Genomic DNA, 27,547 nt, shown 5'->3' on the forward strand with positions numbered 1-27,547 from the left:
ATTTACAATGTGATATGGGCTGATTATTTTTCACCATCAGGTTGATGAAAGTAGAGCTGGTAACAACTTTTTGGGGGGGTATTCTTAAGTGAATTGTCTCTCTTTAAATACTCAGAACAAGCTTTATTTTCTGATGCATCAGATCAACCATATTATACCCATCTTTACCCAAAACCAAGTTAATAAACGGTGTGTGGCCTGTTCTGCCTTTTCTTCTTCTTCCAGCTGCTCCCTCTAGGTGTAGCTCCATCTCCACCTCTAACATCCTCCTGTCACACCAACCCACTGCATGTCCTCCTTCATTATAACCATGAATCTCCCCTTTTTCCTCTTTGCCATCTTGTAAATCTTGCCTCCGTCTGAAGACGTTTACAGATATTTATTTAAATTGGATTTGATAAATGCATATTGACTGGCTGGCAGATGAGTAAAAACAAAGCAATAAATCCAGAATTCAGTTTGGGAATGTTTGACGACATCCCACTCATATGAAACACATGCGAATCCTGCTTTTTCATTATTAAGTGCATGCTACAGAGATGGAAAACAACGCAAGCAACTAAAGATTAACTGTGTGATCAGGATCACCTCCACCAATTCCAGTTGCTGAACTGAACCTCTGGATTAGGGCTGGGCCATATTATACCGTTCACGGTAATACCGGTATAATGTTAGGCAACGATAGGAAAATGAAATATCGCGATAGAATGGGAGTAAAACGCGCATGCGCAGTGCCTTTGTTTTCATACGCACATGGCCGATTGTTGAGTGAAACAGATGAACCAGAATTGGTTTGTAAAAATGGTGCAACTTCCGTGATGTGGAACTGGTTTGGTGTTTGTCCGTCAGATACACGACAAAGCACATTTTTTTTGCAGAACATGCAAGCGGCCGTTGTTATTGTCATATTTGTCGGACTAAGATGCTCTTAAATCTGGGAGTAATCTGGGTCCTAAACTCCGTATACTTCAGGTCAAACAACACTGCAGCATCACTTAGAGTTAAAAACTGTCTAAATTCTTTCATCTTTAATAAAACGATCAGCATTGCTGCTTTACCAGGTGTAACTATAAAGTTTAACTTCCAGGCATCCATGAAAACAAAAGTTATTACATTTAACGGAGTTAGAAGTTAGCAGGAAGCTAGCGGAAGTTAGCTTGCTAGTTTCGCTAGTTACCCAAGCATGATATAGCATGTTCTGACTGAGAGATTTCTGAAAAAAATCAAACGTACAGCTCTGCTATCACTTCCAACATAAATGAAGACAGGAAACTAAACAGCAGTGACGTTTGTAGGGTTACTGAAGTTGGGCTAGCTAGTATATAATGATGTGCTACGTGATCGCTAGCGACACAGCTATGTTAGCATAACATAAACAGTGAAGCTGGAGGACGAACACTAACACTTTTCCACTTATAAAAGTTAACGTGAAGGTTCTTCATGGTTAGAGACAAATGCAATCGCATGGCAGGATGCTGTAAACGGACCAAAGTTCAGTCAGGAGAACAACTGAGATAATCCATCCACAATACGAGGTTAGTCATTAATATACTGCAACAACATGGGAATAGAGCCGCTGCCAGAGAATTCAACATTAATGAATCAATGGTACAGAAGTGGAGGAAGCAAGAAGAATGAGTTTAATAAAGTTTGATTTATCTCACTGCTTTGTTTCGCTTAATGTGCCTTATAATCCCGTGCACCTTACGGTCCGAAAAATGCGTACTGCACACTGCAGTTTAATGTTGCAAAGCACCTATTTTTAACTTCAGTGGATATTATACATGGTTATGCTCAGGATATGTCAGCCCATTTCTACTGGAAATGCCTTTTGGTTAAACTTTCAGCAAGGAATTTGCATTTGCACTGTTACATTTTTATAAAGCTTTAATGTACATAAAAACCAGCTTCTTGTTTAAGTGAAAATAAATGGAAGGTTGTCTTTTTGCACTAGTAATGTTGTGGAGTTGTATTTTGTCTCGCATCAATTATATCGTCGGTTATATCGTTATCGCAAATTTTCAAATATATATCGTGATAAATATTTTTGGCCATATCGCCCTGCTCTACTCTGGATTGTGTTTGTTCTTTTTGGAGCTTTTTAAATGCCATAATCTGACAAATGATATAAACCACTGGGCAGATATTGTACTACACTGTGTATTCAGTTTGCACTTTGTGCTGTATATACATGTCTGTGGATCTAGACTCCAGAAGTCATTTCTTTTTGGAGAAAAGGGTGGACGACTAAGTTACGAGCTGCAACCTACCTGAAAATGGAAATGTGGCTGAATGTTGCATACTGTAATAAATACCGTTTTAATCCCTTACAAGCAAAGTATGGGCTCTACCTTAGACCAAAAATCAAATAAATATCATATATTTAGACTCTGTGCTCCTTAAATGACATTAGAAATACTCTGAATATTTAAAGAGAGAAAATTCGGTTAAATAGTGGAAGGGACCAAAAAGTATAAGCACAAAGCAGAGTGTGACAGCTGGCTGTGGTGGGGTTGTGAGGGGGGGGCTCACGCCTACAGCAGAGGACCTTTTTGCACAAAATCTGCTTTTCTGGCCTAAGTGAGCCACAGCACGCGACAATGAGCTCATCATGATGATTACCTAAGCTCAAATGACTTCCTGCGCTTACACAGTCACACACGTGACTAACATAACAGCAGCCAGAACCCTGGTCACTGGATGATGGTTAAACAAGTTGAACAAATAAACGATTAAAGATGTGATAGCTGGGAAAAATCAAAAAGTGGAACTGAAGTATATCTTCATTTTTTAATAGTCACTGGATCATACAGTTTAGGATTCCTGGACTAAATTTTTCAATTGAGAAATAAATAAATAAATATTTTAACCTGGTATATTTATGTAAATGTATTTCTAATAAACTTAAGTTATTAATGATCAGAACATTGTTGAAAAGTAATCTAACTATGACCACATGTTAAACACTGAAATCTATTTTAAAAGGAACCCATTACGCCAATTTCTGTTTCATATTTTTTTTATTCTTGGACTCAAACCCTAAATTCATTTTCATTTTCATTTCATTTCATTTTTATTTATTTCACACTTGGTACTACAAATCAAACAAAACAACCACATCTTCTGTCAACAAAACACAACAACCATGTGTGAAAAGGAGCAGGAAGAAGAAAATATTCTTATTAAACCCTGCCCCCTATCTACCATCGAACTTATATCACCGGTGGGCACCAAAAATCAGGAACAAACTAATATTGACATTTCTCTCCGGTCGAATCCCAAACCAACATCACATTCATTCGCATTCTTCATACTGAGTTATCGTTTTAAACATATAACACTTTTTAAAACATTGTAAATTTATACAATTCTTTAAATTATAATGAAGTGAATTCCACAGTCTTATACCCCTAACCGTTGTGCTCATTAATCTTTGTGTAGTCCTGGCTAACTGATGTTTAAAATAAAATTTCCTTCTATTCTCTTCTCCCCTTGAACACATCAAAAATACTCTTTGTAACTTAAAAGGCAAAATATTATTTTTAGCCTTAAACATAATTAATAATGTCCGTAATTTCACTAAATCTCCTAATTTTAATAGTTTTGATTCTATAAATAATTTATTTGTATGTTCTCTATATTTAACATTATGAATTATTCGTATAACTTTCTTCTGTAATAGGTTTAAAGGTTTTATGGTATTCTCATATGTATTCCCCCAAACTTCAACACAATAGTTGATATATGAAAAAAACAAAGAAAAATATAAAATACGCATTGTTTTATAATTTAATAAATCTCTTATACTACCCAAAATATAAATACTTTTGACCATTTTCTTTCTAATATGTTCAATATGAGATTTCCATGTCAAATTCTCATCCACTATTACACCCAAAAAACGAAATTCAGTAACTCTTTCAATCAATTCTTCCTCTATAAACATAATGACTTTATCCTCCTTTACACGATTGCCAAATATCATATATTTCGTTTTTGTCAGATTCAAAGATAATTTATTTACATCAAACCATTTTTTTATTCTTAACATCTCAGAAGTCATAATTTCAACCAAGTCTTTCAAATTCTCTCCAGAGCAATAAAAATTTGTGTCATCTGCAAATAAAATCGAATTTAACCTTTTAGATACGTCACAAATATTATTGCTGAACCTGTCCATTCAAGATGCCCCTTTGAGACCAACCTCTTTTTAAATAAACTTTCTTCTAATTGGCTGCCCCTCATCAACAAAACATTTGAACAGCTGGTAGGTGGGACTCACTCTCAGTGACATCATACAGAACCAGGGGAAAAAAATAAAAAATAAATTTGGCAACAGCCAATTTGCAAATCCCACATTGCTGCATTGGAGTAATGTAGATGTGGTCAAGACAACCTGCTAAAGTTAAAACCGATCATCAGAATGGGGATAATAGGTGATTTAACTGACTTTGAACGCAGCATGGTTGTTGGTGCCAAATGGTCTGGTTTGAGTATTTCAGAAACTGGTTATTTACTGGGATTTTCCTGCACAGTTAACTCTACGGTTTCCAGAGAATGGGCCCACAAAAGGGAAAACATCCAGTGAGCATCAATTCTCTGGGCAAAAATGCCTTACTGATGCCAGAGGAGACTGGTCCGCCACTTGGTACCAGCTGAGCATTGTTTAAACACGATAGCCTGAGTATTATTGCTGAACCTGTCCATCTCTTTATAACCAGTGTACCCATCGTCTGTTGTTACTTTCAGCAGGATAACACCCCATGTAACAAAATCATCTCAGGACACAGATTCCCATGTCTTGACCACCTCTTTAAGGTAGACTATAGACAGTATAAAAGATGAACGTTAGTTTTACTTTTCAGATATAAGTAACTTGGATGTGCTTTACACCTGCAGTCTTTTCAATGGCCACACAAAGCCAACAACTTTGGTTTCAAGTAAGACTTTGTGTTATATGTTATATGAGTTCTGTGGAAAACCAGAACTCAGCTCCTTTACTTTGTTACCTTTCTAAACAATTTCTTGATGTCGTCAGTCTCAAGTAGCACTGAATAAAATATTTAGTTGTAAATTATGGTCATCTTCAAAATCGACAAGGACAGTTAAAGCAGTCTTTAAGAAGCCTTGAGTTGCAATTGCCATCGCTATCTTGGTGTCTGACGTGATAATCCTTGTTTCTGATTCTTAGAATGAAAACTTACAGACTGGACTTCATGTTGTATTCAGTAAGACTGGAAACTAAGAGCTGAGCCCCTAAACTAATCAGGAAACTGTTTTTTGAGGGCGCAGAGCAAAACAGCCAAGCTGTGTTTTCCCAGGTAGCCTTCTCTACAACCACAGGTCACCAGCAGATCGCCATCTGCTGGCTATTAAAAAGAGTGCAGATTAAATACACTTATGACTTGGTTGTAAAAGCTAAATCCATCTTCCACACACACACACACACACACACACACACACACACACACACACACACACGTTTGAATTATACTCCCCCCTAGCTGCTAAAAGCTCCATGATCCATTACTCTAAGTTACTTAACCCCGAGTCAAGTATCATAAGCAGAAACATAAACATAACTGTTCTTGATGGTTTAAAACATAACAGCTCTGCTTGAATTTGGTCATTCAGAGTTCAGGGGAATGTCACTGACATCATTTTCCCTTCACTATCGGTTCACTTCAAAATATCAAAGCAATCAATTAAATGCATTTCCTGTGATCCACCGGGGTCAACAGCTCGGGCTTATGGAAAACATGTGCACGCTGTAAATGAGATGAGGTCTTTAAATGAGTGTCTTTAGGTGCAGATGGACTCACCCTATGCAAGGTCACGGTGTATTGCTCCCACACGGTCTCCTCCATGACCGGGTTCTGAGGAGAGAGAAGAAAAGATTACCACGGATGGGTTTATTTCACCGGACAGATTAATAATGTATTTTGTGATGTAACAACAAAGCTAGTTCATTAGCCCATGCTTCCTGTTGTTACACAACCACAAGAACAATGACAGCCCTCCACTGGGCTGTTTAGTGCAAGCTGTGAAAAGTAACTTCTGGCTTTTGTTGATTAGAAATGGATTTGGAACACTTAAGCATCAGTTTGCACTCTTTAAATAAGACAAAACAAAAAACTGTATGAAACAGGCTGTATGAGGAAGCCACCAGCAGGTCACACTAAGAAATACTAATTAAAAGACAGACTCAAACTGACAGTGAGGAAAAAACTGAAATAAAGTGAAATTGTTTAAAAGATGTTTCCTTTTTAAATAGATGCTGCCACTTTATTTATATCTGTTAGGAGACTAAAAACTCATTCAGTCCAAAGAAAATCGCAAAGTTGGTCAAAAACATGCCCTTATTTTCAACAACGACAAAGGCGATTTCAAAATATAAAAACACGAATGACACATCAATTTTTTTACACAACAAACATGGAGAGAGAAAAGGCAAACTACTTTATATCCGTTCACGTAAACTACCCGGAATTTTTTCACCCGTTAGTGCTACTTTTCTGCACTTCTGACATCCTCATTTCAAAATAAAACACAACCCAAACCATTAAAGAAACTCTCAGGTCATGCTGGCTGGCCAGACATCTGATCAAATTTAAGCTGCAATCAGAATAGCACTCACGAGCCCCTGCAGGATACGTATGGTCTTCACCGCGTGGGCCCATTTCCTGTGCAAGCTGAGGACTGTCTTCATCATTGGTGCTCAGTCTCTTTCCTTTCTGTGTCTCTCCCTGCTCACCGCCAGCGGTGCTCTGGCAGACTGATGTGCGCCACAGCCTCCTCCATGGCCACAGCTGCACAACCACCAGCAGCTCTCTCCCTGCATCTGCCCGCCCGCCCGCCTGCCTTTGACGTAAGAGGGATTCTGCTGGCCTACATTCAGCACAAATCCCACCGTCTGCAGAAAGTGTAAACACACAGGCACACCAGCTCCTGTGCAAGCACGCGGCGATCCCAACAACCTGAGAGTTCATCCACAAACGCGACAGCGGATCACTCGACGTATTCCGGCTTCACCACGCGCTCGCACATCGAGATATATCGGGCACTTCCCAAAGTTTCAGAGCCGATTCTCACTTCACAGAGACAAACCCACAGTGAACGTTTGAGGAGTTCAAATCTGAGTTAGTACAATGGTTAGGATTTTACATCGTGGAAAGCGAAAAATCTCTGTGCTGCTGCCATTCCAGGCTCAGGCTTAGTGAAATGGGGGCATGACTCGAGCTGGCAGCACACCCATCATAACCCACTTTTTTGATCTTCTGGCCAGCACAGGAATACTTTAGGACCAGTGGCAGAAGCAGAGAGACCCCACAGTGGGGGGGAACAAACTCTTGGAGGGGTAGATTTTTTTTGTTTTGTTTTTTTTTTTAGATCTGGAAATGACCTTTGAAATGCCCATCTGGAACTTTATCTTAAACAGTTTTTCGCAAACCAGGCTCGTGTGTGTAGAGAGCAATGGATTGGAAACATACTGAGCCCAGCCTCAATAAAAAGGGGGAACATTTATATTGGAGGGGGGGGATATCACTTGACATCCATTTGCACCACAAAGGGCCAAACAGACTGCCATGTGTGAAGAGGGGAGACATATGAATGACTTAGAAATATGAGCGTGCTTCAGGCAAAGCCAAACCAATTTAAGTCAGAGTGTCTTTTTGTACTATGCGATTTGAACGTTATGGGTCCTCGCAGGCAGGCCCACTGGATAAGTCACAGTCCCTAGTGCAAGCGATTACATAACAAAACACAAACACATTTCCACTAATGAGGAGGGGAAATGACATACTGGGTTATACACACAGGATGTGACTTGGAAAACAAATTTAGAGATACAGCTCATCACTTATCACAAAGAAAATACAAAATAAATGTGTAGCTGAAACACATACCATTTTTACTGTTACCGTAAGACAGTAACGTCTCTTGCAGAATTATTTAAGTACCCATCTATTCTTATATCAATCACGTTTGTCCAAAGAAAAATAACCTGGAACATGTTTAATAGATGGTAGACCTATATTATCATTTTCATTATAACTTCATTTGTTTGGGGGTTTTTTTTGGACTAATCTGAATGTTAAATGTAAATTAAGGTACAAAGTGATGCATTTTAATTATAACATTGAATTACATTGCTTTGCCTTCCCTACAGGCCAAAACTAACTAAATAAATACAATTATATAAAGTAGGAACATGACATGAAACATGCTACAAGAAAATGTTCAGTTAAGTTAAAGACTTTTCTGCCTATCAACCAAAGTTTTATTTAGGTTTTACAGCTTTGTTTAGAGTATAATCACATCATTTGAGCAACATGCTTCTCTTGTCCCAATTACTTCCCATCTTTCCTTGAAATCAAAGGAACATTATCAGGAAATGACAAAATGACCCAGCCACTTCCTGTGTTTATGTGCTGCTGATAAGAAAAGGCAGTGCAAGTCTACCCCCTCCTGGCCGTATACCTGCATTACATCGTGTGCCAGAAAAACAACTCCTGCATAAGTATATTTAATTTAGTGTAGAAAAACAACAACTACATTGAGTTTGAAGGCTTTAGTTTGTAATGCAGGGGGACCACAACACTGCCGTTTCCCGAGAAAGTGGATTTTCAAATAACCACAAGATAAATAAGTCCAAAAACGTTAAATCCGCTGTAAAATGTACCAATCGGTCGACTAAACAAAAACTGCGGATTGGATCAGAAGTCAAAACTAATCTTAAGACAACAGATGTGTTTAAAGTTAAAAGTTAGCTAACTAAACCGTTCGTGTAGCTGGTAGCAGTCGCAGTAGCAGTAACAGCAGGTGCAACAGGCTTCAGCAGGGATTCATGGAAACTCCCGACTTTTCCTCAAGGATATTCACACACATACACAGAGACACACGCAAACACACACACAGCACATCCATATGGCTAAAGTTATCTAATAATGCTACATTACACTACATTTGTATTCGTCAGTACTGACTGTAGGCGTACAAAAGGACTTACTGTTAAATACTGAGTAGCGTATCTGCTCAGAGAGAGCAGCCCCCCTCCGTTTACTGGCATCACGCACTTTGAACTGTCCGAGAGTGGTACCGAGGATTCAAACCAAACTACGACTAGTTAGGCGTTTCCGGTGGCACATCTGCCACAAGTTGTGAAGAATTTAAAAAAAAATTAGAAGCTTGAAAAAGTAAAAGTCCCGAATGTTTCACTCTAAGTGAACCACTTCACTCACAAAACACACAGACTTCGTGAATCCAGAGTAAAAAATTAGCGCCGACAGCTCCTAGCTTGGTTCAGATTGTACCAAGTAGGACCCCCCGGGAGGGGTGGGGTTAGGTCCAAACTAATTTAGATAAATAAAGACCAACTCGAACAACAGTTTAGAAACTTAACTTTAATGAAACTAATACTGATATTCCAATAATATGTGTAATTACAAACCGCTGATAACACAGCAGATAGAGAAATAAAGGTGGCTTACGACCACCCTTAGATCGTTGAGATGGACGCGTCCAAAATTCCCATTGATTTTTAGGCAGCCTGCTGTGAGGCTTCCAGCCAGACAGCACAACAACAGCCTTAATTAAACTAAGTGAGGAATATTATAGACATTAACCAAACTGTCGACGCGTCCATTTTAGGATAACTGAAATATTTTATTCCAACTGCTTTCAATGCAAAAAAAACAACAACAACAACGTTTATTCAGGGTGTGTAAATAATAATAACTCTTGTGAGTAAATCCAACACCCCTCCCCCAAACGACACATATATTTAAGCTCCTAAATATCTACTAACAGGTTTGACAGGAAAAAGTATAGTTTGTTCATTTAGGCAGAATGCAGTCATTTGTTGAGTATTACCTTACATTGGTGTTTGCTGTCTGTTAATATCAAATTTCCCCTAACTTAATATCTACATCTCTACATCTAAATGTGTATTTGCGACATTACAGATTGACTTTACATTACATTCAACCTCTACAACTTCAAAAATGTTTCCCAGAACTTTTCAAACACATCTTTTTTAACTTAAAAAAAAAAACTTTATTCTTTAATGGGACATTTGACATATTTTGTCTTGCCTAGTCTGTTCAACTGAACAAACATTTATATTGAGGTTTTCTAGTCAAATGGACCACTTAAAGGGCTTTTTAATACAAGCTGACATGCCCAAATTCATACAGTAGTACTCTAGAGCACACTCACTCATATACAGACGGATGTGTTGGGAGTTACTTGGGTTTCAGTAGCTTGCCCAAGGATCCTTCAATATGTGGACCGGAACACCTGAGGACTGAGCTACTGACCTTCCTGTTAGTGGTCTTCTGATTCCTTCTATTGTTGTAATAGGAAAGGATCTTCCACTACAGTTGTGATCTGTCCTTGCATCTGAAATATAACTTCTTTTTTTTTTTTTAGGTCATGGAATAAAGAGATCAGACTATTTTCCTCTCTCAAATGATGCACGCAGCAAGAAATAGTTGGCTTTGGATGCGCTTCCACCGGTGGAAATTGGCATTGTTTGATTCCACTCATTTACTAACAGGCAAATATATTTTTAACCAATGAGAGCAGTGTCTTCCTGGGTGACAATCAAGAGGCTCATATCTTGGAATGGCCTACACGCCTACCAGATCTCAATCTAATCAAACCACCTTTTCTTAAATAAATATGACAGACATCGCCATGATCAAAAACACAAAATGACGGTGCTCTGCTTCAACAGTGAAGTTACAGAGTCTAGGAGAATCAAATCCAAGGGGCACTGAAGCCATTTTGGTGGCACTTGGATGGCTCAACACCTTAAAATGACTCTTAATGTTGGTTTTCCTTTATTTGTCACCCATATAATACTATGTGAAAAACTCAAAGCTCCTATTATGAGAAGCTTATACAAAAGGTCAAGATGACCACATGCAGATGTCCCACAATGACCCCTTGTTTTTCCCCCCCCCCTTTCATCTCTGTGTGCACAATTTACTGTGTGTACGAAGCCGCCCTCATCTGGTATTTTATCACAGAAGAATCAGATAAGAACACGCCAGCTGACTCTGAAAATGTCCAAAATCCTTTATACAACCTGATCCATCCCTTTAATATCCACCATTTTTACAAATTTCTGCTTCTGAAGAACACAGCACTTTATCCACACTTTTTTTAGGGCAGTGAATTAAATAATGACAATACAATTTCAGAGAAATTAAGGTCAACCCAAATAAATCAACACATTCCACTCCAACTAAGAGATGCCAAACTGATCTTAAAATAGGCCATCCAAATGCAAAACAGCTTCACTGCCCTGAATAATTTGTGGGAGCAAGTCATTAAAACAATGAAGCTTCTGGGACGTGACATGTCTCCCTGGTTAATCATCATTCTGGATTCAGGAGGGGTCACAACAGTGTAGTTATATTCAAATAAGGAAACGGGGAGGAAGCAGCCTGGGAAAGACTGAGTCACTGAACTTTATCTTCAAGTCGTCAATGTGTCAGAGCAGAAGCAGTCTCAGTCACAGCTTACAAATCATTTTTGCACAAATAGAGGGAAAAAAAGGACATGCCTGCATTTTTCAGATCACTGATGGGATTACGCAAGAGTTTCGTAAGACTGAAAAATCATTAAATTTTCAACAGCAGAGTTTCACACAATCACCCGAGTGACGTTAACCACGAAACCCATCAAACCTTGCTTGACAAAAACAAACAGCCAAGAAAAAGGACACTCAGTGCGCTCCATGTGTGCACAGACAAGCCCTGAAAGCATTACACTCAACACAAGGAAATCATTAAAATGCAAGGATTTGACACATTTTCTTAGCTTAGATAAGCTCCAGCTAACAAGCAAAATCACTTCTACAAATACCATGAATTTAATTAAAACATTACTAAGAAAAAAAAAAATTGTAGTTACCTGAATTACATCATTTCCACTGAACCAATTCAAGTAAAAATCATACTTTCATGTGTCTCATCTCAGCTTGGCTTGTTTTTGGTAGCTGGCGTTTTCCCTCTACCTCCTCAAAGTTTGCTGGACTCTCACTGATAGCAATGTCACACAGAACTGAAGAAACATCCACGTGATCACACTACAAACACAGGAACAACAGAGGATATCCACGAATTCACTTATGCTCCTTATCCAGGTCGTGATCACAGAGGCAGCAGCCTGAGCAGAGCTGCAAAGACCTCCCTCTGACATGCCATCACCTCTAGCTCTTCCAGCGATCTGTCAAGGCGTTAACAAGCCACCTGAGAGACACAGGCTCAATTTCATACCTCCTCACTCTGTGATGAGTCACCCTTGTGGCTCCTGGAGGGTCTCTTAATTAAGGTCCAGAGGTGAACACCCAAAGGCAACAGGCTGCATCTACACAACAAACATGTGGCCTTCATAGTATGCCACGGGACGAGGGCTGCTTGATTGCCTTCCATTGCTCTGCACTGGATCTACATGACTTTGGCCTAGCACCATAGACAAGCATACCAGGTAAACACATCGTTTTCAGGGATCTCCTAACAAACTGTTAGAGGGAAATACAGCAGGAAGCTGTGGGAGGTCCTCTGATGCTGAAAAAAACAAACAAACAAACAACCTCTAACATCATCTTGATGCATTTTATGTCACTATCAAGTAAAAGATCATGTCCACTGCTAATTGAAAAATGCTGTAGTACATTTCAGAAATGATAAAGAGTCTTGGAAAACTTGACCTCCGACCTTGACCTTAAAGGTTGAGGTCACTGAGATTCATACATGTTTGGGATTTTTAAGCAGATGCAACTATGGTATGAATTTGAAAATCACTTTCTTCTCGAGTTATTGCAGTCACAAACCTGCGTCCATGTTGCCCGACTGACAATACAAAAAAAAGGGAAGAATAATGCATTACAATGTGCTTTTCAATAACATTTACAGTCAAATCTTTCCTAGTCATACACAAACACATGGATTTCCACCATTCACAAGTGCGTGCAGCCCAACACAAGCACTGCACCTTCACAGAGCAAGGTTAGTAAGCATCAGTGCAGACTCAAACCTCAGCTGGCTATTCTCAGAGCTGAGAAACAGCAGCAGCTCCAATCTGAACCCCTCCCTACAAAACAAACTCCTCACTCGGTTTCCGCCTGTTGTGTTCGCCTCCTTCTCGCACAGGGCACCACACAGCCTTCACAAGAAAACAAGAGGTGGTGACTGTGGTCATTGTAGAAAGCTCTGCAAACAAATGACTGAATCTTTGTTTTCCCCAAAGCTTTTAATACCACAAAAATGAACACGAACACAGCAGTATCAGCTTTACTTTGATGCTTTTGTGGGGAATTTAACATGGTTGGAAAATAACTAGCGTCTGATTTATTATCTTTAAAATCTCCATAAAATTAAAGACAATGATTGTACTGTGATTTCTTTTATGCTAACATGCAAAATGAGCTTTCAGTGCAAAAGCTCCTTTTTCCACACACACACAAACAAACACACACACACACACACACACACACCACCTGGGAAACAAACCATCAAACAACACCGCACATATGCAAATGGCTTAGTCATCAGTGCTGTTGTTCGCTCTTTCCTGTCACTAACATTGAGTAGGTGCAGAGAGAACTGAGGCTGAGATCTCACTGACGGCACAACGGCTAATTGAAAAGCCACTAGATTCACTGCTAGATGTTTAAAGTACAGTAAACTACAGTGTGGTGATTTCAGTTGTGAATGGGAGGGATGTCTGAAGCCTGGGAGGACCTCTATATCAAATTTTAACTTCAACAACAAGTTTGTCTTGCAGCAGTTGATATTAAATTATTTCACTCAAACAAAAATCAGAAAAATGTTAATGATCGAAAGGGTTATACTTACTAAATTCTGGGGGGTTCATGTTGATGAACTTCTAAATTTTAAGAGGCATATTGATGAGTTAATGAAAAAATTACCTATGTTGATATTAGCGAACTACTTACACCGATCGTTATTAGAGCCTCACTTAAGTTACTGTTATATGGTGCAATACTTATCCTTCCCATATCAAATAACACACACACTTCATATAAAAGACTTCAAATATTATGGTCCAATCTAGATGCTCCTTCTGATCCCCTTTTTCTTGGTTTCAAACCTCTAAATTTAAAAGAATATAACATATTTCACAATGACTGTGCTATGTATAGAGTAGTATTTACATTTAACAAAAGACTTTGTGAGCTTATCCAATATTTCATCCTTCTCACACATATAATACGAGAAAACAAAAACACCAAGATTTGAAGGGAAAGATTTTAAACTCTGGTTGGCTTTCTACCTGAGATTCACACTTTTTTTTATGTGAAACTAGCTAGAGGTATTGGTGTGTTAGTGTATTAATGGATGGTTAGTGTAACAGTGTTAGTTATATGTTAGGATCTTTAAGGTTACCTTAGGATACTTTAGTGACTAGGTTAGTTACAGTACATTGGTAATTCTATACGCATTTGCTGTATATTATCTGATGTTTTGGCCCCTATTTATAAGTTGAGGTTAGCTTTTAGGAAGCACCATTTCACAAATAACCATCTCATATAGACTATCATGTTGAAATGTATATTTTGATTGATTTGTGAATAAACCAAACTGAAACTAAAGCAAAATAAAGCTCAGAACTGTGTACTCAGTTCAGTAAGAGACTGGACACTGGGTAGAGTTTAGGCTCAAACAGTCGAGTATCTGAACCAGTCCTAGCAAAGTCATTTAAAAATGTTAGTTTTAATGTTGTACGCCACGATTGTCACACGTGATGGCCGACTGACGGTCCTCGCCTTTTTTTCTTGGCTTAGCTCACTGAAGACTCAATCTATTGCATTCGATACCAAAAAAGTACCAGGTACAAGGCACAATCCACAAGGTAGTGTTAGTGAAGAAAGGAAAACAAAAAAATATCACATAACTGGAGGCCAAATCAGATACAGTGTGGACGTTTATGTAAAAGACGTACCATCATAATAGCCGAGAAACTGCGTGAAGACAGGCGGCGAAGATACAAGTACTGGGCTTCTCTGGACCAGCAGAACTTTCTGCTGCACTTGAGGAGGTCAGTGCTGGTCTGGTCAGAGCCAGGCTGATCCCTGAGCACATAAGAGAAACACAATATTACATCATAACCAGCAGTGTTACCATAATGAAAAGGGATTATTTAAAACTTTCACTGTATAGCACTTTGTCTAAAGGGCAGCAAGAGGAGTAGATTTATTTCTTTAGAGGATGCTTTGACCTTAAAACATAGCAATTTGTTGAATAGTCTGAAATATTTAAATGGGCATGACTCAGAAAATCATGTTGTCCAAGTGAGGTGTCAAGAGATGCTTTGCACCAGGCGGAGAGATCTATTTTTATACAGCATAAAAAGAATAAGGCTCTCTAAACATTCCTGAGTTATGTAATTGCTTTACACATTTCCTAGACATGTTCATTTATAGTATTTTACACAGTTTGCAGGAAACATTAAATAAGAGACTTTAAAACAAATTATGGAGGAAAAACTCTTCTTGGGCTCGACTCGTAGTTTTGCATGACTTTAGTTGAAAATAATCTATATTTTTCTGACATTTGGACGTAATCCACCTTCTCCCTCATTCTCCTTCTCCTGTTAAGCCATCCTTCTTTTGATTGGCTGCCCCTCGTTTGAAGAACAGGTGGGTGGGGCTTTATGCAGATCCTAATATGGCAAGATTAAAAATTATCTTAAAAAATGTTTAAGGGCAATCAAAAGCAAATCAAAATGATATAGAGTATATAGTATGATGGATACTTTAATAGAATTAGCCACATGTTTCTCATTGGTGCATGACACAGTTAAACCAGACTCACCAGAAGACCAGACTGACACAGATAACAGACTATTATCAAACTCATCTCAAGTCTCATTTTAAGCATCTCTGCCATTGATCACAAGCAGCATGTCCAAACATATGGTCAACACCCATCCCCAGCTTCATGGCATTGTGTCAAACACACTGAGATGATCTGAGTGGATAAAGTCAGATATCACGTACAGAGAGGGAAGAAACCAGATTTCCTCTGCGTGACCAAACCTTAACTGTTACACTTTCAAAGAAACCCAAAAAAACCACACTCTGTGAATGCAAAAGGAGGGGCTCAGTATTTCCAGGAAGACCTGAAGCGTGCCTGGGGATAAAAACACTGGTGGTGTATCCACTGACTTCTTACCGAAGTCCGCTCTGCGCAGACTTCATTACTCTATGAGCGACTACATTAACCCTTGTGTGGTGTTCGTATTTTTGTCACTCAGCCAGTGTTCATGGGTCTGGTGGACCCGCTAGAGTTTTGGCTTTCCAAATTAACACTATCAAACAATTTTATGTTAAATTACTCAACAGATGTTTACTTCATCCCAATTACAAGACATATGAACAGCAAACATGGTTAATTTTTTCCCTTTACCTTTATTAGATCACATTTATGAATTAATGTGCTTCTCGTTTTTCTTTTATATAAAATGTTATAAATAAATCAGTTATAATCAAGTGGAGTGAGTGGAAAGACACAACACATTTACACGTGAAAAAATAATTAATTGTTTAATTTTTCTTTTGAAAAAAACTGAACACGGGTCTCACAGACCCGAACACCATACAAGGGTTAAAAGGGCATTTAGATATTTTAGTACCTCATTTCCTACAAGCTCATGGATATTTATCCTGGCATTTATAATTATGTTACTACTAAAAGCAGGATACTCAGAGGGTAATGTAAAACAGAAAGCCAAACCATTTTAATCCCTAGTATGAGCCACGCTCCAAAAACATATCCTATTTGCTATATCCATTCAAAACAACTCCTCCATTCTTCATGAATGATTTCATTTGGGGAAAAGAATCAAAGTCACCTCTTCAATTTGTTTTGTTTTTTCTTTTCAAATTACAGCTCAATCAACAGTTTGCATTTACTTGCATTCTGTAATGATCCAAATTTATAATGCATTTTCATGTTGCTTCCACATGCTCCAAAAACTGATAAAAAAGGAAGCATTTGTTCTGTTGATCGCCCGCCCTCTTCTGTTTTTTGTTTTCCTTTTGGTTTGTCTTCTGTGTGGGACTTTGTGACTCGTTCCTGTAAATGATTACTGCTTGCCGGCTTGCTTCCAAGTAATTGCTGCATATTAATATTAAAGATTTCAACCAGTAAAACCTAACATGGCTTTTATTGCGTAGCACACAAAGGAAACACAAAGGAAACAAAGCAAACTTCAGCAGCACTTGTGACAAACAAATTAAAAGTATTGTCATGATGTTTTTGACAGTGCATCTGAACTTACAGACCAATATCAAAGTTTTTAAATTTCAATCAGATCTGGATCCTTCCCAAAAGTTCATTATATCTAAGTTGGACCAAGCCCTACCTATGAAAAAAAATATTGAAATGGCAAATCTGTCCATAATATTGTAGTAATCCTGCTAACAGACAGACAAACAGAGAGATAAACTGAACCAATCACATAATCTGCTGGGTGGAGGTAATTATGGCTGAAACATAAATTGCTCAATAACCTTGGGATCAAGAATATTTCAAGTATACCTCCCTCAGTTGCAGCTACAAAACTGATACTTGAGGGTGAGGTAGTTCACAGAAGTAACATTGTTTAGGGCCTGCTTTTATTAAAGCTTGTAAGTATTTGTATTTCTCTACTTTTCCACAGATTTGTCATTAATGTGACAAGCATTAGTTTGATTATTTAATCCTGTTGTTATAGTTAGATTATCTTGGATGTGTCGAGTGTAAGTAGTGAACAAGTTTGTGCGCACAGAAGAACTACATAATTATGAATGAATGAAAAAATAAATAAATAAATAAATATATATATATATATATATATATATATATATATATATATATATGACAAACTAATGAGGTAATAAAGCAAGTTAGTCGCTCAGCATGACAAACTGAAATGTATCAATACAAATGCAGGAGAAAAAGCTACAAAGACAGAGGATGAGGAGGTTTCTACTTTGAAACTTTAATCAACTTTAAACTGTTTGGAGACAGTGGTGACAATTTGGCTGTCACGATACAAACGATAAGAAATTCTTTGAAGTGTAAAAGGAAAGAGGCTGAAAATGCTGCTACAATAGTTGTAGCCTGGGCGGGGTTCCACATTAGGGTTGGGCGATAATGTGCAATTGTTACTCCTGACTCCCTTTGTTATGGGTCGCTGCTCGAGTCGAGGTGTGTGAGTTTAACTTGGAAGAATAGTGTATTGCAATAATTACTGAGGCTGGTAAATAAAGCAAATACTAAACTGAAGCAATTTGTTGATTGGTACATAAGTAATTATTGAAAAATTAAAAAAAGACTACATAACAATGATTTTAAACAAAGTTTTAAAAAGAAAACATTTCCTGCCAAATGCAGGACACAACACAAACACGGGTCTTTCTTTAAAAGAAAATTACTTTCCACATTACATCACTGTGTCTCTCTGTAGTGAGAAGAATGTGTCATGCATTGTGTTTACAATCCACCTGTCCGATTCCTCCCCCTTCCTCGTGGCAGCTAGTGGCCCAGATGGTCACAATGTTGATATATTTGCCTCACAGATTTCTGCCTTTAAGGATTATGGTGAGTAACTGAAACACAGTTTCTGTGCTGTGTGAATGAAATAAAATACCTTCCCCTTCCTTCTTGCTTGGGAAACTACTAACAATAGAATTATCTGCATGACCACCAAACTGTTTTTTCTTCAGAAATCTTTTGATTCCCCCACTGAACTGCAACAGCAGGATATAAAAATCCATCTTCTAGAAGGAAACATCCAATACAAGTACCGGTACGGTACAGTAATCAAACTCACCCTGGGGGTCTCCACAGTTTCCTGCCTGGTGGCAGCAGCTCCCGTTTGTTTAAGGGTACAATCCCCATCGCTGCCTGCATGATCGTGATGAACTTCTTAAACTTCATCTTCTAACTCTCCTTTATGAACATCCCATGGACCTCATCACTAACTGCTGCTACACTCCCTGATCCCAACCTGAAGTGATGAGTGTCTACTCATCTCCTTTGGCATCATCAAACTTGTCTGTTCTTGCGCCTCAGTGCATCACTTTCTCCAGGAGACTGAGCCACAGATTGAGCGTCCAGTGCTGCGCGGTTCCCGCGGCGTGACCACTAAGGGTCCTGTCCTCAACCGCTGACTCCCACAGATGTCCTTTTGGCTTTTCCAAGCGAACGAGGATGAAAGGAAAACAAACAGCCACGTTCCTGCCAGGAGGTGGGCTGGCCGAGAGGGGATAACAACACGTCACTCTTACATAATTCTCGAGCTTCTCTGGACATTACACTAATGAAAATGCAGCTTCTGCCACCACCGCCGCCGCCGCCGCTGTGACTGCTGCTGCAGCCGCTGGGATAATTGTGGTACTAAGCCTTGACAGATCATGCATGCTCCCCGCCCCCTTCTCCTATAATCCCCCCATCCAGGCTTAGTTTTCTCACCATTTACACCCAGACAGATCCATCTACTTTGAAAAAAAAAAGAAAAAAACAAATCACATGATGACACACCCCTCAATACCAGAGCTAACCTCTAATGGACGAAGATTATTAATGACAAAGCAATGACCAGACAACTTTAAGCTGCAGTCAGTCTGCAGTTCAAGATTTGCACAAGAACAGATGTGATGCCACAGCACGTTTTCACACCCATGTTTCACTGGAGAAGCCAAATGTATCTGGCTTCTGTGTGTGTGTGTGTGTGTGTGTGTGTGTGTGTGTGTGTCTTTCAAGCCCAAATTCACACCTTCATCTGACCCAGTTGATTTTTCTTTTGTGATTGGCTGGCTGCACAACAAGTTTCCACAAACCAAAGTGACAGACTTTCACAAGGCGGAAGGTGCAAGACAGGACCTGAGAGTCAGATAATGCCTTGACTTGCAGTCTGCAACTCACTTCTCAAAAATGTGATTTCATCCTCAGTATTCTGAATTTGTGGATTAATAATTGTTTAACAATGGTTTTGCAACCATTCAGTCCCATTAGTAAACTTCAATAATCCATCCCCAACTCTTCCCTGCATGCATCCCTCTCCTCCCTCCCACTTTGATATAAACCCTCGGCACGCACGCAGATTAAATGTATCTTGCCATCCCCGAGTCACCAGATGACAGCAGGCTGCCATGTCCTGAGAGGTTTGAAATAAATAAATAAATCTTTGTGACCTCTTGATGAGCTGCCAGCCAATGCAAACTCTTGACAGAATTTATATTCAAGCTGCTTGTATGTCTGGATTACGGCTCTGGATGGTCCTGCCATGAGAGCTGCTGCAGATTTCACTGAGCAGGAAAAATCCCTCAGCACTCCAAGAGGGGGGAGCAAAAAATGCCAGGAGCGCAGCAGGGGAGACACAGAAATAGCAAGACTATTTTTAAAAACACTGGATAACGGCAACATGCGGGGAGAGGAGGGGAAAAAAATGAGGAGAGGGGTTTCTTTTGAGTTCACCCTGTATGTCTGTTTTTGTCTGATGAGCCACAGATTAAGAGCAGTGGCTGGACCGAGGGCAAAATTTACAGAGCAGAGTGACAGTCGTTTTTATCATAATCCAACACTTTACAGTAATCTCACGGGGAACACTGATCCAATCCACACTGAAGAATGTGTGTGCGTACTTATGACTAACACATGTGCAAACGTGAAAAAACTAAACAAGCAATCACACCTGTGAACACCTGGCACATGGACAATGATGACTGGTTAGAAAGCGAGTTATGTAGCAAACTATTTTTTGGCCAGATACCTACCAGCACAATGGTGCTGAAAATACTGCAGGTAACAGTTTGTGAAATAAAGCCTGTGAAATCAAAGTTTAACAGTTTAAATAAACAAATGATGGATGATTTGAGGAGCTCCGTGCTAACTGTAACCTGATAATAAAAGGTGGAAGTGCCAAAAAGTCCAGTTCCTCTAGCAGCTGTTTAAAGCAAGTCAACCCCCCATGTTAAAATGTCCAACTTTACAGCCAGGTAAGACAGTTTTTTTGTGTGTGTGTGTGTGTTTGTTTTTTAAATAACTCATCTGCCTGGATAACAGCCAACTGCTGTCTGCCAAGCATCACCTCCACCAAATTGAGCGTCTACACCGCGTTTGTGCTGTTGGTGCCTTTTGGAGCATAATGAAGTTGCAAAAATGAGCAGATATGAATTTTGTGTGAGTGACAACCGTTTAATTTGTGGCTAATAACCAAGCCTGCTAGCCTTTGGTTGATCACTTAAAGTGACACCCACACACTCTCGGTCCTTCGGGCTCCAACAAAACAAAATGGCAGCAGCCAAAACACTAATACTGTCACTTTAAAATATGAAGTCCAGAAACCACTAAGTATTTATATACAGCCTGTAAGCTTTGAATTGAAACATATGGGAATTTGGTCAGTTAGGGTTTGGCATTTGTATAGAAAACGTGGAAAACTCTAATCGGATGTATTCATTGTGACCTTGATGAAGCTGTCCATTTCCTGGTTCATATACGTTCCTGTTCTCAGCTATGACCTGGAGCAGGGGATAATAACTGCTCCAGGGGCTAGGGTTAGGGGGTTAGGGTTAGGGTTCAGAGGAGTGCTGTTCCTCCTCCACATGGAAAGAAGCCAGCTGAGGTGGTTCAGACATCTCACCAGGATGCCTCTGAATGCATTCTGGGAAAGATATTTCAAGCACGTCTAATTTGGAGGAGCCCTGAAGGCAGACCTAGGGCGGGCTGAAGAGATTATCTCTCAGCTGGCTTTGGAATTCCTCAGTAACCCTCAAGGAAGACTAAGGGGGTAGTGTTAGGGAAAGAAATGCCTGATCATGCTTAGACTGATGCCCACACAACTCAGACCAGGATGAGAACATGGATGGATGTTCAAGTTAAAATAATCCCTTGGAACTGTATCCATATCCACAAAGGAAATATATACTGAAATTTATTTCAAAATGTATTTTTTCAGCAGTAAAATTCAAACCAAGTTCTTTATCTGTCAAATATTATCAATCTATAACGCATCTGAATTAACCTGAGAATGCACACTGCACCACACACGCAGCTCACGCCCTTTAGTTTTTAAAAAGTGGGAGAGTAATTCATGGTTCCAGCTAATTCCTCTGTAACTGCATGTTTTTTTTACTTTTTAATGAGAATGAGTTCTGTTTTTTCCCCCTCATCTTCCCACAGGGTGAACAAATGCGGCTGGAGCTGCTTGGTCTTCTTAATGCTTTTACATAAGCAGTTTGTTTCTCTGCCCCTTGTCACTTCCTCACATGCTCGAGTAGTGCTGGGGTGCTGCATTACTAAGGCCCGGGCCATTATGCAATGTCCGTATGCAATGCATGTGAGTGCCAGATGGAGGGACACATGCCACTCACAAATCTGGGATGAGAGTGTGCAGACAGAAAGGGAAAGGGGAAAAAAAAAAATCAGTATGCACATCCCCTCCACAGGTATAATCTGGATCAGCTGCAAGCATGTAGTGACATGAAGATGAATTAAAGAGTCAAAAAGCAACACGAGAGCGAAAAAAGACAACATTTTTCAGTTTATCTATAAAAAGCTGGGTCTCCCTGCTAGATGTGTTTCCGTTCAATAGCAGTGAGACATGAGCACCGTGATCCAAGAAACTAAATGACACTGTAGACGTCCCATGTAGATTTCAACTCTTTTGGGGATGTACCAGCTGTGAAATTAAACTGGTCCAGGTCTTTTATTTTTACAAAGTCTTTTGGGTTTTCAGACATTTAGCTTGAACAAAATTAATGTGACACAACAGACAGGTTGAAATGTGAGTAAGCACAGTACTGTAAACCACAGATCTACAGATATTAGAGAGAACACCACCCAAAGTAAGGCTTATGCCACAGCTGTCCTAAATTAACAGTATTGGTAATTACCAAAAATATTGTTTATGTTTCAGTAATGGTTAATCCACCGATAAGCGCACACTCTTTAACTGAAATGATATTTTTAACAGCATAATACAAATATTGTAATTTGCAAATTTTCAGACTTACCATTTTACAAAAAAAACCCCTGAAAAATAAAAATAAAACACAGGATCGTTTTTTGATTAAGATGCCAAATTACAGTTATTTACTTGCAATCCTGAACAAGTAATTTTAGTGGTTGAACGTTATACTTGAACACACGTATCAGGAGGTATGTGTACAATTCCAGGTAAACACCACCACATGGAAAATTTATATTCACTATCATTTAATGGCTACTTCCTTTTAGATACTGAATTGTAAGCAAAATAAAAGAACTATGTCTGAAAACATTACACAACATAAGGGCCACAAACATGTAAATGCAAAGATTTCTAGATGATAAAAGTGCAACTATGCCATTTGTTTTATGGGTGCACATGCTGTATCACCATTTACACACAGTGTTTAATGTTTTTTTTTGTTTTTTTTAATTCTCCCTATTCCCGATCTTTATGTTTTATTCTAAAATAATTTATCCATAGAGCTTAAACTGTTAGTTTAAGGTAAGAAGCAGCCTTCAGAACTACAAAATGAAACCAATGTGGAAGTGCCAAAAACAGCTGTTTTTCTAGCGGCCACTTGTTAAAATTTAACAGTTTTACAGGGTAAACGGCATGTTTACATCCTGAACCTCTATGAATAGTTAGCACTTTCATAACAGCTGTGTGGTGATTATTATTAATATTATTATTTCAGTTTTAACGTATACGGTGTGGCTCCTGTTATTTGCACGTGTCCCAAACAGGCAGTTTTAGGCAAGCGATGCATTATAAGCCTCAGGCTGGTGGTACATTTTGGAACATTTCTGAAGGAATTACCACAATAAAATCACGGCTAACTATAACTTTTAACAAATTAAGTCCTTTGGAGTAGCATGTGTACATCTCCGTGTTTCACTTGCACAGTTTATAGAGACGGCCTGTTAACAAAGCTAGGACTCCAAACTCATCCAAATATGATCATGGTTCCACATAGCAGTGGCTAAAAACAGTAACACCGAAACCTCACATTCCTAGTCTAATGGCACTGGGTGATACGACTCTAGGTATATCAATATTTTATCGACAGTCTATGATTCAACCCCATGTTTAAAATGGTTTATAGCTTCCACCCTTCGTTCTTTGAACCTCAACAGTTATCAGAAATGCATGTCAGTAAATAAAAACTTATCCGAGAGGTTTTTTTCCTCTTGCTTTTTTATTATAAGTATATCATTTGAGATGATACTGCTTTATATGTATGTAATGAAATGATGCTTTTGAATGTTTGTTAACTGTTAAGATATAAATTAATAATAAAAATAAGAATCATTAAACACGAGGAAACACTCACAGTGCGAGCCCCTGTTCAATTTCACAATTTTATTTAGATTGCGCCACATCACAACAACAGTTGCCTAAAGGGGCTTGAGGCGTGCCTCTAGTGCGCTGAAACTAGTAGTAAGCGCATGAATACACACGCAGAGGAGACAGCTACACGCAGGCCCGAATACAGTGTAGGTCATACCTGACGTTTTGACAAGAAGAAACTATCAAATAAATTAAAATATGACACCTTGCTGCCTTCAAGAACCAAGCTAAAAAATGTTATTAGTTGCTTAAGCTGTCGGAGCCCCACCTTAAATTTACACAGGCACCAGATAAAGATGGGGTAAAATGGCAGTGCGCGCCACAAACACAGTGAAAGCAAATCGATACTCACTGCGGACAATGCCGGACCTACTTACCAGGTGAAACTTCGTGTGTCCTGTCCTTATGTGACCGCAGGCAGCAGAGTAATCCCAAAAGCTGAACTGGACAAAGGAAGGGTGAGGAAGGAGAGGATTTTGACGGTACAAAGTTTTGGCGAGCCTCGAAAAATCCTTCTTCCTGGTTCTCTCAGGTATGTGGGCGTAGCTTAGAAACTACAGGTGTGCTGTGTGTGCAGCTCCACTGCAGTTTCACCCATGACCTTTTTGGGCGGTGCCATTCTTCTGAGTCACTCTTCCGGTGTCATAAAAGGGACTTTTATACCGAAACTACACTCACCAGCTACTTTATCAGGCGCTTTATTGCTTCTACTTCGTTGCGATAGCATACCCAGTGATAGCAAGAGCGTGGCTTTAATTCTTTATGGCATATTCCACAAGTTGCAGGAAACAGTCCTCGGAGATTCTGGTCTGTTTTGACATGATAACATCACAAAGTTGCTGCACATTTGGTTGATGCAAATCTCCCCCCTCCACCACATCCCAAAGGTGCTCTATTACATCGAGCTCTGGTGACAGTGGAAGCCATTTGAGTACAGGGAACTCACAGACACCAGCGGTTCAACAAAACAGTTTGAGATGATTTGACCTTTGTGAAATGACGTGTTATCCCGCTGCTAGCCACCAGGGAACGTGATCATAAAGGGATAGATATGATCAGCAAAAATAATCGTGTAGGTGATGTGATGTTTATACGATGTTCATCTGGTACTAAGGGGTCCAAAGTATGTTAAGAAAACATCCCCCACATCATTACACCGCCAGCATCCTGAACCACTGGTACAAGGTGGGATGAATCCATGCTTTCATGTTGTTCACACCAAATTCTGAACCTACCCTTTTCAGTGTTGCAGCAGAAATCGAGCCAAAAACATTTCCAGTGTTCTGTTGTTCAATTTCAGTGAGCCTGTGCAAACAGTAGCTTCAGTTCCCAGTTCTTAGCTGACATCAACAGTGAGGTTTTGTCCAGAGAGCTGCTGCTCATTGTCTCTTTTTTTGGACCATTCTCAGTAAGCCCTAGAGATGGTTGTGTGGGGAAAATCCCAGCAGATCAGCAGTTCCTAAAATACTCTGACCAGCCCATCTGGCACCAAGAACCATGCCACGTTCAAAGCCGTTTCAAATGTAGTTTTTCCCTCATTCTGATCCTCAGTGATAACTTTAGTAAACACGAAATATTCAGTTACTTGAATCTAATCTTGCACTCAGATGTTTGTCTCGTTTTAATTCTCAGTGCTAAATCTGCACTGCAGAAAAGACAACTTTGCTCAGAGCTGGTAAGTAGAGCTTCAAGGGCAGCTGCTCAAAGTTCTTTTGAGTGAATCCTTTTTTTTATTTATGGCTATTAAGGCCTGGAACAAGCTTACTAAAAGCTTGAAAACATGTATAGATGTTCATAGTTTCATAATTTATCTTTTGATGTAATCAATAAATTATTTAATTAATTATACGAATAAATAGGGCTTGTCAATGTTAATCAAATGTTACTTCTTTTACTTTTACCCCATATCATCCTGATCATCCTGAGTTCATGTATTGACAGCAGGGTTGTTGCCACATAGGGAGGATGGGGTGGCACTGCCTCCCTGTGAAATATGATTGGCCTCCCCAGTGTCCACCCAACAGTCCCACTGGACAATAGTGCCACTCATTTTACATGCATTACACCATGAGAGCCTGTGTAAGACCAGTGGTGGAAAGTACGAAAACGAGCCATTTTCTTCCGCTTATCTGAAATCAGGTCACGGGGCAGCAGCCGAAGCAGGGAAGCCCATACCTCCCTCTTGCCACCTCCTCCAGCTTATCCAGGGAAGTATCATGCCATTCCCAGGCCATCTGATGGATGTAATCTCTCCAGCACACCCACGGTTTACCCTGGGTCCTCCACTCAGTTAGACATACCCACCCGGAACACCTTTCCCAGTCAGTGACAGCCTTAGCCTCTTTCTGATGTGGAGGAGCGGCGGCTCTACTCTGAGCTCCTCCTGAATGACTGAACTACTCACCCCATCTCCAAGGGAGAGCCCATCCACCCTTCAGAGAAAGCCACTTGTACCTACAATTTCATTCTTTCACCTTTAAAAGAACTTTAAAAGAAATAGCACAAGCTAGTTATGGTAATAAAAGAGTAAATCAGTGAAAACACAAGAATGCAAAGGCAATATTGTTCATCTAAGAGTTGTGCACAGTCCGTGTTGTGGTGAGAGGTTTGGCCTTAAACGTGGCAGTTTTAGGTCTCATAATGGCTGACATCATTTAAATGATTCTGCGTAATGAGCACTTTTAGCCAGTTCAGGTCTAATGTGACACTAAAATGTTTGGACTATTACTTATTGTAATTAGGATTATGAATGTAACTGAAGTAAAGTGTGAATACTGGTTTCACCACTTTGTAAAACAGTTATTCAATAAAAAAACAAATGTTAAACTCAGAGTATTATACATCTGTGTTAATTTACAGAGCTGCAAATGAGCCTGAACACTGTGCCTACTATGCCAGTATATTTGTCTTGTTAAATACTATAATTGCTTTGTTCTTGGTCCATCCTGTGTTGCCCTACTTAAAAAAAGAAAAAGTCCCCGTTTGATTGTCTGGTTATGGAATGAGGGTGAGTACGTGCAGGGGTGTTGTACCGAGGGAAAGCGGGAGTGACTAGGGAGTGATGGGAGGGGGCTGTTGCAAGCTTGGAATGAAAAGTTTGTTTTTGTTTGCATTTTTTTAAAATTTCAAACAAGTTGGATTGTTATAACGAAATTGGAATAAATCGGTTGGGTAACTGAAATGA

General features: G+C 39.4%; 1 protein-coding gene across 4 annotated transcripts in view; it reads right to left on the minus strand.

Moving 5' to 3' along the window:
• The window catches only part of tjp2a (tight junction protein 2a (zona occludens 2)), a 45,118-nt gene extending 20,126 nt beyond the window's left edge, over positions 1-24,992 (minus strand). The window contains exons 1-3 of one of the 4 annotated variants that reach the window (XM_082538298.1): positions 24,741-24,992; positions 14,977-15,106; positions 5,823-5,876 (exon numbers count right to left, since the gene is read on the minus strand). In XM_082538298.1, coding sequence (XP_082394424.1) covers positions 5,823-5,876; positions 14,977-14,982 — 60 coding nt within the window. In that variant the 5' untranslated portion in view covers positions 14,983-15,106; positions 24,741-24,992. Of the gene's footprint in view, positions 1-5,822; positions 5,877-6,637; positions 6,818-9,010; positions 9,322-11,922; positions 12,050-14,976; positions 15,107-24,740 lie in introns of those variants that run through there. The other 3 variants (XM_082538299.1, XM_082538297.1, XM_082538296.1) reach the window with 3 other exon arrangements.
• Between the last annotated feature and the right edge of the window lie 2,555 nt (positions 24,993-27,547).

The sequence above is a fragment of the Aulonocara stuartgranti genome (genome assembly GCF_965226115.1).
Source record: "Aulonocara stuartgranti genome assembly, chromosome: 7".
NCBI classification, from domain to species: domain Eukaryota; kingdom Metazoa; phylum Chordata; class Actinopteri; order Cichliformes; family Cichlidae; genus Aulonocara; species Aulonocara stuartgranti.